This window comes from Melospiza melodia, chromosome 1 (assembly GCF_035770615.1).
Source record: "Melospiza melodia melodia isolate bMelMel2 chromosome 1, bMelMel2.pri, whole genome shotgun sequence".
Lineage (NCBI taxonomy): Eukaryota > Metazoa > Chordata > Aves > Passeriformes > Passerellidae > Melospiza > Melospiza melodia.
In genome coordinates, this window is record NC_086194.1 from 173,469,330 (window position 1) to 173,485,787 (window position 16,458).

A 16,458-nucleotide genomic window follows, 5' to 3' on the forward strand; every position below is an offset into this window, starting at 1 on the left:
ATTATTCCATTATCCCGTCCCATGAATCCATAAATCCCACAAATCCCATGCCATGGATCCCATTCCACCCCATTTCATTATCCCATAAATCCTATAAACCCCACCCCGTTACCCCATTATACCATCCCGTAAAAATATAAATTCCATTATCCCACCCGTCCCATCTCATAATTCACATAATTCACATCAATCCTATCAATCCCATAAATCCCATCCCATAAATCCCATTATCCCATCAATCCCACAAACCCCATCACCCAGTCCCGTTTTTCCCCCAAACCCCTTTTTCCATGGAATTTCTCCTGGAATTTTCCATGGAATTCCCACCTTTTCCCACAGAATTCCCACGTTTCCCCATGGAATTCCCACGTTTTTCCAAAGAATTCACACAAAATTCCCACCTTTTCCCCATGGAATTCCCACCTTTCTCCACCTTTCCCCATAGAATTCCCACCCTTTCCCCAGGGAATTCCCACTTTTCCCTATGGAATTCCCACAAGATTCCCACTTTTCCCCACAGAATTCCCAAACTTTTTCCCAGGGAATTCCCCCTTTTCCCCATAGAATTCCCACTTTCCCCCGAGGAATTTCCCATTTTCTCCACAAGATCCGCCCTTTTCCCCACTTTTCCCTCGGGAATTCCTCCTTTTCCCTACAAAATCCCCAATTTTTCCTACAAAATCCCCATTTTTCCCACGGAATTCCCACTTTCCCCCACTTTGCCCCCCTTTTAACAATGGAATTCCCAATTTTCCCCCATTTCCCCCACAGAATCCTCCTTTTTCCCCACTTTTCCCAGGGAATCCCCACTTTCCCCCACTTTTTCCTCACTTTTCCCCAGGGAATTGCACTTTTCCCCCCTTTTCCCATAAAATTCCCCCTTTCCCCATTTCCCCCCCTTTTCCCATAGAATTCCCCCTTTTCCCCAGGGAATTCCCACTTTTCCCCTGCTTTTCCCCACTTCCCCACCTGCAGGGCTGGGGGCAGCCCCAGGAATTCCCACTTTTCCCCACAGAATCCACACTTTTTCCTATAGAAATCCCCACTTTTCCCCGCTTTCCCTCAGGGAATTCCCACCTTCCCCCACAGAATCCTCCAAAGAATTCCCACCCTTTCCCCACTTTTCCTCATGAAATTCCCCCCCTTTCCCCACTTTTCCTGATAGAATCCCCACTTTTTCCTATAGAAATTCCCACTTTGTCCCCACTTTTCCCCATTTTGCACCTGCAGGGCTGCAGGCCGGCCCTGTCCCGGCCCTGCAGGGCCCGTGGCAGCCGCACCCTCAGGGAATCCCCACTTTTCCCCACAGAATTCCCATTTTTTCCCCATTTTCCCCCCATTCCGCACCTGCAGGGCTGCAGGCCGGCCCTGTCCCGGCCCTGCAGGGCCCGCAGCAGCCGCACCCTCACGGAATCCCCACTTTTCCCCACCGAATTCCCATTTTTCCCCACAGAATTCCCATTTTTTCCCCATTTTCCCCCCATTCCGCACTCTGCAGGGCTGCAGGCCGGCCCTGTGCCGACCCTGCAGGGCCCGCGGCAGCCGCATTCCTAGGGAATCCCCACTTTTCCCCACAGAATTCCCATTTTTTTCCCCATTTTCTCCCCATTTGCCCCCATTTCGCACCTGCAGGGCTGCAGGCCGGCCCTGTCCCGGCCCTGCAGGGCCCGCGGCAGCCGCACCCTCAGGGAATCCCCACTTTTCCCCACAGAATTCCCATTTTTTCCCCCATTTCCCCCATTCCGCACCTGCAGGGCTGCAGGCCGGCCCTGTCCCGGCCCTGCAGGGCCCGCAGCAGCCGCACCCTCACGGAATCCCCACTTTTCCCCACCGAATTCCCATTTTTTCCCCACAGAATTCCCATTTTTTCCCCATTTTCCCCCCATTCCGCACCTGCAGGGCTGCAGGCCGGCCCTGTCCCGGCCCTGCAGGGCCCGCGGCAGCCGCACGCCCAGGGCGCAGCCGAGGCGCAGCAGCAGCGCCGGAAGAGCGCCGGGAATCGCTCCAGCACCGCGGCCGCCGCCTCCGGCACAGACATGAGCTCATCCAGGGCCAGCGTGGCCTGCCGGGGAAAGCGGGAACCCGCGGGACGTGAGCGGCGGAAAAACTCCGGGACAAACGGGATTGATGTCCCGTCACCCCGCCGGGTTAACCCCTCACGGAGAGACCCAGCAGTGGGGGTTTTCCGCCACGGATTTGGGGATTTTTCTGCCACGGATTTGGGGCTTTCCCCCATGGATTTGGGGCTTTCCGAGCAGATCCAAAGGGCTCACTCAGGATTGCTCCCTGAAATAAAAGCGGGAACCCCCTGGGAAATGAACGGCCGGAAAAACTCCGGGAAAAACGGGACCGGGGTCCCGTCACCCCGCCGGGTTAACCCCTCAGGGAGAGACCGAGCAGTGGGGGTTTCCTCCCATGGATTTGGGGTTTCCTCCCATGGATTTGGGTTTCCTCCCATGGATTTGGAGCTTTTCTGTTGGAATTCGTGTGGATTTGGGTTTTCTCCCATGGATTTGGGGATTTTCCTGAGGGAATTCCCATGGATTTGGAGTTTTCTCCCATGGATTTGGGGTTTTTCTTGCAGAATTCCCATGGATTTTGGTTTTTCCTGGTGTAATTCCCATGGATTGAGGTTTTTCTCCCATGGATTTGGGGTTTTCTCCCATGGATTTGGGGCTTTTCCTGACGGAATTCCCATGGATTTGGGATTTTTCCCATGGATTTGGGTTTTTTCTCATAGATTTGGGGTTTTCTCCCATGGATTTGGGGCTTTTCCTGACGGAATTCCCGTGGATTTGGGTTTTCCCCATGAATTTGGGGTTTTTTCTCATAGATTTGGGGTTTTCCTCCATGGATTTGGAGTTTTGTCCCAGAGATTTGGGGTTTTTTCTGCTGAAATTCCCATGGATTTGGGGCTTTTCCTGTTATAATTCCTGTGGATTTAGTGTTTTCTCCCACGGATTTGGGATTTTTCCCACAGATTTGGCGTTTTCTCCCATGAATTCGGAGCTTTTCTGTTGGAATTCCCGTGGATTTGGGTTTTTTCCCCATGGATTTGGGGCTTTTCCTGAGGGAATTCCCATGGATTTGGGGTTTTCTCCCATGGATTTGGGGATTTTCCGATGGAATTCCATGGATTTGGGGTTTTCTCCATGGATTTGGGGCTTTGCCTGAGGGAATTCCCATGGATTTGGGGATTTTTTCCCCATGGATTTGGAGTTTTCATGCTAGAATTCCCATGGATTTGGGGATTTTCCTGAGGGAATTCCCATGGATTTGGTTTTTTTTTCCCCATGGATTTGGGGTTTTCATGCTAGAATTCCCATGGATTTGGGGCTTTCCCCCATGGATTTGGGGCTTTCCCCCATGGATTTGGGGTTTTCCCCCATGGATTTGGTTTCTATTCGAATTCCCATGGGTTTGGGGTTTTCTCCAATGGGTTTGGGGTTTTTCCTGAGGGAATTCCCATGGATTTGGGGTTTTTCCCCAGGGATTTGGGGCTTTTCCTGAGGGAATTCCCTTGGATTTGGGGTTTTTCCCCATGGATTTGCGGCTTTTCCTGAGGGAATTCCCGTGGATTTGGGTTTGTTTCCCCATGGATTTGGGGTTTTCATGCTAGAATTCCCATGGATTTGGGGTTTTCTCCCATGGATTTGGGGCTTTTCCTGAGGGAATTCCCGTGGCAGCCGCATGGGGTTTTTTCCCATGGATTTGGGGCTTTTCCTGACAGAATTCCCGTGGATTTGGGTTTTTTTCCCATGGATTTGGGGTTTTTTCCCATGCATTTGGGGTTTTTTTCCCATGCATTTGGGGTTTTTCCCATGCATTTGGGATTTTTCTCATAGATTTGGGGTTTTCTTCCTTGGATTTGGAGTTTTGTCCCACAGATTTGGGATTTTTCCTGCTGGAATTTCCACTGATTTGGGGTTTTTCCTGTTAGAATTTCTGTGGATTTGGGGTTTCCCCCCATGGATTTGGGGTTTTAACTGTTGCAATTCCCACAGATTTGGGGTTTTCTCCCATGGATTTGGGGTTTTTCTTGCAGAATTCCCATGGATTTGGTTTTTCCTGGTGTAATTCCCATGGATTGAGGTTTTTCTCCCATGGATTTGGGGTTTTCTCCCATGGATTTGGGGCTTTTCCTGACGGAATTCCGTGGATTTGGGTTTTTTCCATGGATTTGGGTTTTTTCTCATAGATTTGGGGTTTTCTCCCATGGATTTGGGGCTTTTCCTGACGGAATTCCCGTGGATTTGGGTTTTCCCCATGAATTTGGGGTTTTTTCTCATAGATTTGGGGTTTTCCTCCATGGATTTGGAGTTTTGTCCCAGAGATTTGGGGTTTTTTCTGCTGAAATTCCCATGGATTTGGGGCTTTTCCTGTTATAATTCCTGTGGATTTAGTGTTTTCTCCCATGGATTTGGGGTTTTTTCCCACAGATTTGGCGTTTTCTCCCATGGATTTGGAGCTTTTCTGTTGGAATTCGTGTGGATTTGGGGCTTTCCCCCATGGATTTGGGGCTTTTCCTGAGGGAATTCCCACGGATTTGGGTTTTTTTCCCCATGGATTTGGGGTTTTCTCCCGTGGATTTGGGGCTTTTCCTGCGGGAATTCCCGTGGATTTGGGGCTTTCCCCATGGATTTGGTTGCTATTGGAATTCCCATGGATTTGGGGTTTTCTCCAATGGTTTGGGGCTTTTCCTGAGGGAATTCCCATGGATTTGGGGATTTTCCTGTTGGAATTCCCATGGATTTGGGGTTTTCCCCATGGATTTTGGTTTTTTCCTGGTGTAATTCCCATGGATTGAGGTTTTTCTTCCATGGATTTGGGGTTTTCTCCCATGGATTTGGGGTTTTTTCTCATAGATTTGGGGTTTTCTTCCTTGGATTTGGAGTTTTGTCCCACAGATTTGGGATTTTTCCTGCTGGAATTTCCACTGATTTGGGGCTTTTCCTGTTAGAATTTCTGTGGATTTGGGTTTTTAACTGTTGCAATTCCCACAGATTTGGGTGTTTCTCCCATGGATTTGGGTTTTTCTTCCAAGGATTTGGGTTTTTCCTGCCGGAATTCCCATGGATTTGGGTTTTTCTTCCAAGGATTTGGGCTTTTCCTGTTGGAATTCCCATGGATTTGGGGTTTTCTCCCATGGATTTGGGGTTTTTCCTGATGGAATTCCCATGGATTTGGGTTTTTTCCCATGGATTTGGGTTTTTTCTCATAGATTTGGGGTTTTCTCCATGGATTTGGGGCTTTTCCTGACGGAATTCCCGTGGATTTGGTTTTCCCCATGAATTTGGGGTTTTTTCTCATAGATTTGGGGTTTTCCTCCATGGATTTGGAGTTTTGTCCCAGAGATTTGGGGTTTTTTCTGCTGAAATTCCCATGGATTTGGGGCTTTTCCTGTTATAATTCCTGTGGATTTAGTGTTTTCTCCCACGGATTTGGGGTTTTTTCCCACAGATTTGGCGTTTTCTCCCATGGATTTGGAGCTTTTCTGTTGGAATTCGTGTGGATTTGGGGTTTTTCCCCATGGATTTGGGGCTTTTCCTGAGGGAATTCCCATGGATTTGGGATTTTTTCCCCATGGATTTGGGGTTTTCTCCCATGGATTTGGGGCTTTTCCTGAAGGAATTCCCATGGATTTGGGGTTTTTTCCCCATGGATTTGGGGTTTTTTCTCATAGATTTGGGGTTTTCTTCCTTGGATTTGGAGTTTTGTCCCACAGATTTGGGCTTTTTCCTGCTGGAATTTCCACTGATTTGGGGTTTTTCCTGTTAGAATTTCTGTGGATTTGGGGTTTCCCCCCATGGATTTGGGGTTTTAACTGTTGCAATTCCCACAGATTTGGGGTTTTCTCCCATGGATTTGGGTTTTTCTTCCAAGGATTTGGGTTTTTCCTGTTGAATTCCCATGGATTTGGGTTTTTCTTCCAAGGATTTGGGGCTTTTCCTGCTGAAATTCCCATGGATTTGGGGCTTTTCCTGTTATAATTCCTGTGGATTTAGTGTTTTCTCCCATGGATTTAGGGTTTTTTCCCACAGATTTGGTGTTTTCTCCCATGGATTTGGAGCTTTTCTGTTGGAATTCGTGTGGATTTGGGGTATTCTCTCATGGGTTTGGGGCTTTTCCTGAGGGAATTCCCATGGATTTGGGTTTTTTCCCCATGGATTTGGGGTTTTCTCCCATGGATTTGGGGCTTTTCCTGAGGGAATTCCCGTGGATTTGGGGTTTTCCCCCATGGATTTGGTTTCTATTGGAATTCCCATGGATTTGGGGTTTTCTCCAATGGGTTTGGGGCTTTTCCTGAGGGAATTCCCGTGGATTTGGGGATTTTCCTGTTGGAATTCCCATGGATTTGGGGTTTTCCCCATGGATTTTGGCTTTTTCCTGGTGTAATTCCCATGGATTGAGGTTTTTCTCCCATGGATTTGGGGTTTTTTCCCATGGATTTGGGGTTTTTTCTCATAGATTTGGGGTTTTCTTCCTTGGATTTGGAGTTTTGTCCCACAGATTTGGGGTTTTTCCTGCTGGAATTTCCACTGATTTGGGGTTTTTCCTGTTAGAATTCCTGTGGATTTGGGTTTTTAACTGTTGCAATTCCCACAGATTTGGGTGTTTCTCCCATGGATTTGGGGCTTTTCCTGTTGGAATTCCCACAGATTTGGGGTTTTTCTTCCAAGGATTTGGGGTTTTTCCTGCCGGAATTCCCATGGATTTGGGTTTTTCTTCCAAGGATTTGGGGTTTTCCCCCATGGATTTGGGGGTTTTCCAGTTGGAATTCCCACAGATTTGGGTTTTTCTTCCAAGGATTTGGGGCTTTTCCTGCTGGAATTCCCACGGATTTGGGTTTTTCTTCCAAGGATTTGGGTTTTTCTTCCACGGATTTGGGGTTTTTCCTGCCGGAATTCCCACGGATTTGGGTTTTTCTTCCAAGGATTTGGGTTTTTCTTCCACGGATTTGGGGTTTTTCCTGCCGGAATTCCCACGGATTTGGGTTTTTTGGAATTTTGGGGGAATTTTTTGGAGCATTCCTTTTGAATTTTTTTTAGGGAGACTTTTGGGAAATTCCTTGGAGAGTTTTTTTGGGAATTTTTGGGGAATTCCTTGGTATTTTTGGAGGAATTTTTTTGGATTTTCCGTGGGAATTCCTTGAGAATTTTATTGAGGGGGAATTGCTTGGAAATGTTTTGGGACTTTTTTGGGGATTTTTGGGGGAATTTTTGGGGAATTTTTTTGGGAATTTTTGGGAATTTTTTGGAGGGGATTTTTAGGAGGATTTTTTTCGGCCTTTTTTATTTTTGGGGAGATTTTTGGGGGGATTCTTTTATTTTTGGGGGGATTTTTTTGGATATTTTCAGGGGATTTTTTTATATATTTCTGGGGATTTTTTTGGGATTTTTTTTTCCCTTTATGGGATTTTTTGGGGTATTTTTGTTTTATTTTTGGGAGTTTTTTTGGGGATTTTTTAATTATTTTTGGGGGGATTTTTTGTGGATTTTTTTGTGAATTTTGGGGGGATTTTTTAGGGATTCTTTTATTTTGCGGGGCGTTCCACTCACAATTTTTGGGGAGTATATTTGGGAATTCCATGGGGATTTTTTGGGGAGGTTTTGGGGATTTTTTGGGGAGTTTTAGGGGGAGTTTTTGGGGGAGTTTTTTGGGGATTATTTGGGGAGTTTTTGGGGATTTTTTGGGGGAGTTTTTTGGGGAGCTTTTTGGGGATTTTTTGGGGGATTTTTTTGGGAGTTTTTTTGTGGATTTTTTGGGGAGATTTTTGGGGAGTTTTTTGGGGAGTTTTTGGGGGATTTTGGGGGATTTTTTGGGGATTTTTTGGGAGTTTTTCGGATTTTTTGGGGGATTTTTTTGGGGGAGTTTTTGGGGAGTTTTTTGGGGAATTTTTGGGGAGTTTTTGGGGAATATTTTGGGGAGTTTTTTGGGGAGTTTTTGTGGATTTTTTGGGGAGTTTTTTGGGGAGTTTTTTGGGGAGTTTTTTGGGGATTTTTGGGGGGATTTTTTGAGGAGTTTTTGGGGATTTTATTGGGATTTTTTGGGGAGTGTTTTGGGGAGTTTTTTGGGGGATTTTTTGGGGAGTTTTTGGGGAGTTTTTGGGGAGTTTTTCGGGACTTTTTGGGGTTTTTTTGTGGAGTGTTTTGGGGATTTTTTGGGGAGATTTTTGGGGATTTTTTGGGGGATTTTTTGGGGATTTTTTGGGGGATTTTTTGGGGAGTTTTTGGGAGTTTTTTGGGGATTTTTTTGAGGATTTTTTGTGGAGTTTTTGGGGAGGTTTTTGGGGAGATTTTTTGAGGAGTTTTTTGGGGGATTTTTTGGGGAGTTTTTTGGGGGATTTTTATGGGGGATTTTTTGGGGAGTGTTTTGGGGATTTTTTGGGGGATTTTTTGGGGATTTTTTGGGGCGTTTTTGGGGAGTTTTGGGGATTTTTTGGGATTTTTTGGGGGATTTTTGGGGGAGTTTTAGGGGAGTTTTTGGGGAGTTTTTTGGGGAGTTTTTTTGGGAGATTTTGGGATTTTTTTGGGAGTTTATGGGGGATTTTTTGGGATTTTTGGGGAGTTTTTGTGGGAATTTTTTGGGGATTTTTTTTGGGAATTTTTGGGGAGTTTTTGGGGATTTTTTGGGGAGATTTTTGGGGAGTTTTTTGGGGAGTTTTTGGGGATTTTGGGGGATTTTTTTGGGGATTTTTTGGGAGTTTTTCGGGATTTTTTGGGGAATTTTTTGGGGGATTTTTTTGGGGGAGTTTTTGGGGAGTTTTTTGGGGAATTTTTGGGGAGTTTTTGGGGAATATTTTGGGGAGTTTTTTGGGGAGTTTTTGTGGATTTTTTGGGGAGTTTTTTGGGGAGTTTTTTGGGGATTTTTTTGGGAGTTTTTTGGGATTTTTTTGGGAGTTTTTTGGGGATTTTTGGGGGATTTTTTGGGATTTTTTTGGGAGTTTTTTGGGGAGTTTTTGGGGGATTTTTTGGGGAGTTTTTCTGGGGATTTTTTTGCGGATTGTTTTGGGAGTTTTTTGGGGGATTTTTTTGGGATTTTTTGGGGAGTTTTTGGGGAGTTTTTTGGGACTTTTTGGGGTTTTTTTGTGGAGTGTTTTGGGGATTTTTTTGGGGAGATTTTTGGGGATTTTTTGGGGATTTTTTGGGGATTTTTTGGGGATTTTTTGGGGGATTTTTTTGGGGAGTTTTTGGGGAGTTTTTTGGGAGTTTTTGGGGAGTTTTTGGGGATTTTTTGAGGATTTTTTGTGGAGTTTTTGGGGAGGTTTTGGGGAGTTTTTGGGGGATTTTTTGAGGAGTTTTTTGGGGGATTTTTTGGGGAGTTTTTGGGGAGTTTTTGGGGAGTTTTTTGGGGAGTTTGTGGGGAATTTTGGGGGATTTTTGGGGCATTTTTGGGGTGTTTTTGGGGATTTTTTGGGGGATTTTTTTGGGGATTTTTTGGGGAGTTTTGGGGAGTTTTTTGGGGAGTTTTTGGGGATTTTTTTGGGATTTTTAAAGGATTTTTTGGGGGATTTTTTTGGGATTTTTGGGGGATTTTTTTGGATTTTTTTGGGGAGTTTTGGGGAGTTTCTTGGGGGATTTTGTGGGAGTTTTTTGGGGGATATTTGAGGATTTTTTGTGGAGTTTTTGGGGATTTTTTGGGGAGTTTTTGGGGTTTTTTTGGGGATTTTTTTGGGAGTTTTTGGGGATTTTTTGGGGGAGTTTTTGGGGAGTTTTTGTGGAGTTTTTGGGGATTTTTGGGGATTTTTTTGGGGATTTTTTGGGGGAGTTTTTGGGAGTTTTTGGGGAGTTTTTGGGGAATTTTTGGGGGATTTTTGGGGCGTTTTTGGGGTGTTTTGGGGATTTTTGGGGGATTTTTTTGGGGATTTTTTGGTATTTTTGGGGGGATTTTTTGGGGAGTTTTGGGGGATTTGTTGGGGATTTTTTGGGTGATTTTTGGGGATTTTTTGGGGGTACTCACGGCGAGGGGCGGGGCGGTGGCCACGCGCTGGGCGGCGCCGGCGGGCAGGAGGGCTCTGCTCTCCTTGAAGGGAACCTCGCGGCTCAGCCGCTCCTGCAGCAGCTCCAGCACCCGCGGCGTCAGCGACGGCTCCGCGCCCAGCGCCCGCCACAGCCAGCGCGTGGGGCTGGGGGGGAAAAAACAGGGGGAATTCGGGGTGAAAACGGGGAAAAATGGGGATTTGGGGGGAAAAATGGGGATTTTGGGATAAAAATGGGAATTTTTGGATAAAAATGGGATAAATGTGGGATTAAAATGGGAATTTTGGGAATTTCTGGGATGAAAATGGAAATTTCTGGAATAAAATAGGGAATTTTGGGGTAAAAATGGGATAAAATGGGAATTTTGGGGGGAAAAATGGGGATTTTGGGGATAAAAATGGGATAAATGTGGGATAAAAATGGGGATTTTGGGGAATTTCTGGGATGAAAATGGGTTAAAATAAGGAATTTCTTGGATAAAATAGGGAATTTCTGGGATAAAAATGGGATAAAATGGGAATTTCTAAGGCAAAAATGGGATAAAAGCGGGATTCGAATGCGGAATTTCTGGATAAAAATGGGATAGAAATGGGTAAAAATAGGGAATTTCTGGGATAAAAATGGGTAAAAATGGGAATTTTGGGGAATTTCTGGGATGAAAATGGGTTAAAATCAGTAAAAATGGGGAATTTCTGGGATAAAAATGGAAATTTCTGGGATAAAATAGGGAATTTTGGGGTAAAAATGGGATAAAAATGGCAATTTCTGGGGATTTTGGGGAATTTCTGGCATAAAAGTGGGAATGTTTAGGATAAAAATGGAAAAAAAAATGGAATTCCTGGCAATTTTTGGGATTAAAAAGGGAAATTCTGGGGTAAAAATGGGAATTTCTGGGATAAAAATGGGAATAAAATGGGTAAGAAATTCCCAGGAATTTCTGGGATAAAAATGAGGTAAAAAATGGGAAATTTGGGGGATTTTGGGGAATTTCTGGGATAGAAATGGGATAAAAATGGAATTTTTGGGATAAAACAGGAAATTTCTGGGATAAAACAGGAAATTTTTGGGATAAAAATGGTGCATGTGGGGCTGGGGGCAAAAAACACAGAAACTTTGGGTGAAAATGGGATAAAAATGGGAATTTGGGGGAATTTCTGGCATGAAAATGGGTTAAAATCAGTAAAAATGGGGAATTTCTGGGATAAAAAGGGGTAAAAATGGGAATTTTGGGGGAATTTCGGGGATGAAAATGGGTAAAGATCAGTAAAAATGGGGAATTTCTGGGATGAAAAGGGATATAAGTGGGTAAAAATAGGGAATTTCTGGGATAAAAATGGAATTTGGGATTGGGCTGGATTTGGGACTGGCTCTGGATTTGGGATTGGCTGTTGGATTTGGGGCCGGATTTGGGATTTGGGGCTGGAATGTTGGATTTGGGGGTGGATTTGGGATTGCAGATGGGTTTGGATCTGGATTTGGGATTCAGAGTTGGATTTGGGATTGGGTCTGGGTTTGGGATTTGGGGCAGGATTTGGGATTGGGTCGGTATTTGGGATTGGATACTGGATTTGGGGCTGGATTTGGGATTCGAAATCGGGGCAGGATTTGGGATTGTGGCTGAGTTTGGGATCGGGGCTGGATTTGGGTTTGTGTTTGGGATTTAGGCCTGGATTTGGGACTCGGGGCTGGGTTTGGGAATTGGGTTGGATTTGGGATTTAGGCCTGGGTTTGGGATTCAGGGCTGGGTTTGGGATCGGGTCTGTGATTGGGTATTGGGTTGGATATCGGATTTGGATTTGGGGCTGGATTTGGTGCAGGTTTGTATTGGGGATTGGGTAATGGATTTGGGATCGGGCTGGATTTGGATCGGGCTGGATTTGGGATCGGGGCTGGATTTGGGATGGGATATTGGATTCGGGACTGGATTGGATATTGGGGATGGATTTGGGATCGGGTCTGTGATTGGGTATTGGGTTGGATATCGGATTTGGGATTTGGGGCTGGATTTGGGTCTGTGTTTGGGATCGGGGCTGGATTTGGGAGCGGGGCTGGATTTGTGATTCAGGGCTGTATTGGGGCTACATTTGTGATTTAGTGCAGTATCCATGCCCAGCTCCCCATTTGAGATTGGGGCTGGGTTTGGGATTTGGGGTTTGGGATTTGGGGCTGCATTTGGGATTGGGTCTGTATTTGTGATTCAGGGCTCCCATTTGGGATCGGGGCTGGATTTGGGGCTGGATTTGGGGTTTTGGGCTGGACTTAAGGCACGATTCACGATCGGGGCAGGATTTGGGGCCGTGTCCATGCCCAGCTCCCCATCTGGGATCAGGGCTGGATTTGGGCTGGATTTGGGATTTGGGGCTGGATGTGGGATTTGGGGCTCCCATTTGGGATCGGGGCTGGATTTGGGGCTGGATTTGGGATTGGGGCAGGATTTGGGATTTGGGGCTGGATGTGGGATTGGGTCTGTATTTGTGATTCAGGGCTCCCATTTGGGATCGGGGCTGGATTTGGGCTGGATTTGGGATTGGGGCAGGATTCAGGATTGGGGCTGGATTTGGGATCAGGGATGGATTTGGGGCAGGATTTGGGATTGGGGCAGGATTTGGGATTTGGGGCTGGATTTGGGATTGGGTCTGTATTTGTGATTCAGGGCTCCATTTGGGATCGGGGCCGGATTTGGGGCTGGATTTGGGATTTTAGGCTGGATTTAGGGCAGGATTCACGGTCGGGGCAGGATTTGGGGCCGTGCCCACGCCCAGCTCCCCATCTGGGGCCGGGATTTCCCCCTGGGGCCCCGTGCCGTACCCGTCGAAGGGCAGGGGGCTCCCCAGCAGGCAGCCCACCACGCTCTGCGGGTGCTGCAGCGCCAGGAGCAGCACCGAGCTCTGCGCCGCCCGCTGCAGCTGCGGCTCCTGGTCCTCCCGCTCCTGCAGCAATTGCAGCCGCGCATGCAGCGCCGCCAGCAGCTCCGGGACCTGCGGGGAATGGGAAAGAAAAGTGGGAAAGGAGCAGCACTGAGCTCTGCGCCGCCCGCTGCAGCTGCAGCTCCTCCTGATCCTCCCGCTCCTGCAGCAATTGCAAGCCCGCGCATGCAGCGCCGCCAGCAGCTCCGGGACCTGCAAGAAAAACGGGAATGAGGAGATGGGAAATGGGGAACACCGAGCTCTGCACCGCCCGCTGCAGCTGCGGCTCCTGATCCTCCCGCTCCTGCAGCAATTGCAGCCGCGCATGCAGCGCCGCCAGCAGCTCCGGGACCTGCGGGGAAATGGGAATGAAAGGTGGGAAATGGGAACGAGGAGCTGGGAAATGGGGAACACCGAGCTCTGCGCCGCCCGCTGCAGCTGCGGCTCCTGGTCCTCCTGTTCCTGCAGGAATTGCAGCCGCGCATGCAGCGCCGCCAGCAGCTCTGGGACCTGCGGGGAAATGGGAATGAAAGGTGGGAAATGGGAACACCGAGCTCTGCGCCGCCCGCTGCAGCTGCAGCTCCTCCTGATCCTCCCGCTCCTGCAGGATGAGGAATTTGGGGAATTTTGGGAAATTTTGGGATTTTGGGACCTTTTCCTGCAGGATCCCTCCCCTTTCCCGGAGCAGGAATTCTGTCAGATTTGGGACTTAATTTTGGGAATTTTTGGGAATTATTTTTGGGACTTATTTTGGGAATGAATTTTGGAACTGTAGGAATTCATTTTGAGAACTTTGGAATTTCGAGATTGAATTCCGTGAATTTGGGGAATTTTTGGAATGAATTTTGTGATTTCTGGGAACCAACTTTGGGATTTATTTGGGGAATGTGGGGATTGAATTTCAGGAGGTTTGGGATGGAATTTTTGGGAGTAAATTTTGGAATTTCTGGGACCGAATTTCAGGAATTTTGGGCAATTTTGGGATTTGGGACCTTTTCCGGCAGGAGGGCTCCCTGCTCCCAGATGAGGGATTTGGGGAATTTTGGGACCGAATTTCAGGAATTTTGGGATTTCTGACCTTTTCCTGCAGGAGGGCTCCCCGCTCGCGGATGAGGATTTTGGGGAATTTTGGACTGAATTTTGGGAATTTTGGGGAATTTTGGGATTTGGGACCTTTTCCTGCAGGAGGGGGTCCCTGCTCCCAGGTGAGGATTTTGGGGAATTTTGGACTGAATTTTGGGAATTTTGGGGAATTTTGGGATTTTCTGACCTTTTCCTGCAGGAGGGCTCCCCTCTCCGGATGAGGAATTTGGGGGATTTTGGGAGTAAATTTCAGGAATTTTGGTTATTTCTGACCTTTTTCTGCAGGCCCGGATGAGGAATTTGGGAATTTTGGGACCGAATTTCAGGAATTTTGGGGAACTTTGGGACCAAATTTCAGGAATTTTGGGCAATTTTGGGACCTTTTCCTGCAGGAGGGCTCCCCGCTCCCGGATGAGGAATTTGGGGGATTTTGGGACCGAATTTCAGGAATTTTGGGCAATTTTGGGACCAAATTTCAGGAATTTGGGGAATTTTGGGACCGAATTTCAGGAATTTTGGGGAATTTTTGGTTATTTCTGACCTTTTCCTGCAGGAGGGCTCCCCGCTCGTGGATGAGGAATTTGGGGAATTTTGGGGAATTTTTGGGCAATTTTCTGACCTTTTCCTGCAGGAGGGCTCCCCTCTCCCGAATGAGGAATTTGGGGAATTTTGGGAGTAAATTTTGGGGAATTTTTGGGGATTTCTGACCTTTTCCTGCAGGAGGGCTCCCCGCTCCCAGGTGAGGATTTTGGGGAATTTTGGGACCAAATTTCAGGAATTTTGGGCATGAATTTTTGGGTATTTCTGACCTTTTCCTGCAGGAGGGCTCCCCGCTCCCGGATGAGGAATTTGGGGAATTTTGGGAGTAAATGTTGGGCAATTTTGGGATTTTCTGACCTTTTCCTGCAGGAGGGCTCCCCGTTCCCAGATGAGGAATTTGGGGAGTTTTGGGACCAAATTTCAGGAATTTTGGGCAATTTTGGGACCTTTTCCTGCAGGAGGGCTCCCCTCTCCCGGATGAGGAATTTGGGGAATTTTGGGAGTAAATTTCGGGAATTTTGGGCAATTTTGGGACCTTTTCCTGCAGGAGGGCTCCCCTCTCGCGGATGAGGGCGTTGCCGATGGCGGCGGCGGCGCGGGCGCAATTCCGCTCGGGATCGTCCCAGGACTCCAGCAGGGCCAGGAGCAGCCCCAGCAGCTGCTCCGGGGGGATCCTCCTGCCCAGAACCTGCGGAAAAGCAAAAAATGGGAAAATCGGGAATTCCTAAAAAAATCCCCACAAAAATCGCCGAGAAAAAGGCAAAAAATCCGCAAAAAAATCCCAATGGAAAGCCCAAAAATCCCAAACCAAACCCAACGCTCCCCCCACCAAAATAACCCCAAAAAATCCTAGAAATAAAAAAAAAAATCCTTCAAAAATCCCCAAAGAACCCACCTAAAAATCGTAAAAACGCCCCAAAAAATCCCCCCAAAAATTCCATAATTCACAAAAAAAACCCCCAAAATATCTCCCAGCAAACCTCCAAGAATCCACCAAAAATCCCAAAAATCCCCCAAAAGTCCCAATGAAAAGCCCCAGAGAGCCCCAAAGAAAACCCAAAAACTGCAAATTAACCCCCCCAAAAATCCTATAAATAAAAAAAATAAAAATTGAAAAAAAAACCCTGAACACCCACTAAAAATCCCATAAATCCTCCAGAAATCTCCAAAAAAAAAAGCCCCCCAAAATCCCCCTAAAAACCCCAAAGAAAACTCAAAAAATGTCCTAGAAAGCAAAAAAAAACATTTCCAAATCCCCCCCAAACCCTCCCCAAAAAAGCCCAAAGATCCCCCCGGCCCCAAAATCCCATCCATCCCAAAAAATTTCCCCCAAAATTCCGGGGGGATTCTCCTGCCCAGAACCTGCAGGGAGGGAAAAATGGGAAAATCGGGAATTCCTAAAAAATTCCCCCAAAAAAATCGCCAAGAAAAAGGCAAAAAATCCACAAAGAATCCCAATGGAAAACCCAAAAATCCCAAACCAAACCCAACGCTCCCCCCACCAAAATAACCCCAAAAAATCCGAGAAACAATTAAAAAAAAATCCTTCAAAAATCCCCAAAGAAGCCACCCAAAATTCGTAAAAACGCCCCAAAAAATCCCCCCAAAAATTCCGTAATTAACAAAAAAACCCCCCAAAATATCTCCCAGCAAACCTCCAAGAATCCACCAAAAATCCCAAAAATCCCCCAAAAGTCCCAATGAAAAGCCCCAAAAAACCCTCCCCATAAAAAATCCCATAAAATTCACAAAAAAATTGCATCAATCCTAATAAAATCCCCATAAAATTCCCTCAAAATTCCCCGAAATTCCATTGCATCCCCCTAAAAATTATCCCAAAATTCCCAACAATGACCTCAAAAATTCCCCAAAAATTCTCATTACGGCCCCATAAAATCCCCACCCGAAAAATCCCCAAAAATTCCCCAAAATTCCCCCCCAAAAAACTA

General features: G+C 46.6%; 1 protein-coding gene across 1 annotated transcript in view; it reads right to left on the reverse strand.

The window, feature by feature from the left end:
* LOC134417613 (maestro heat-like repeat-containing protein family member 1) overlaps nucleotides 1-16,458 on the reverse strand; it is a 51,088-nt gene that overhangs the window by 28,690 nt on the left and 5,940 nt on the right. The window contains 5 exon segments of the mRNA XM_063155073.1: nucleotides 1,894-1,984; nucleotides 1,987-2,062; nucleotides 9,961-10,126; nucleotides 12,789-12,958; nucleotides 15,045-15,231. Of these exon segments, the coding sequence (XP_063011143.1) occupies nucleotides 1,894-1,984; nucleotides 1,987-2,062; nucleotides 9,961-10,126; nucleotides 12,789-12,958; nucleotides 15,045-15,231 (690 nt within the window).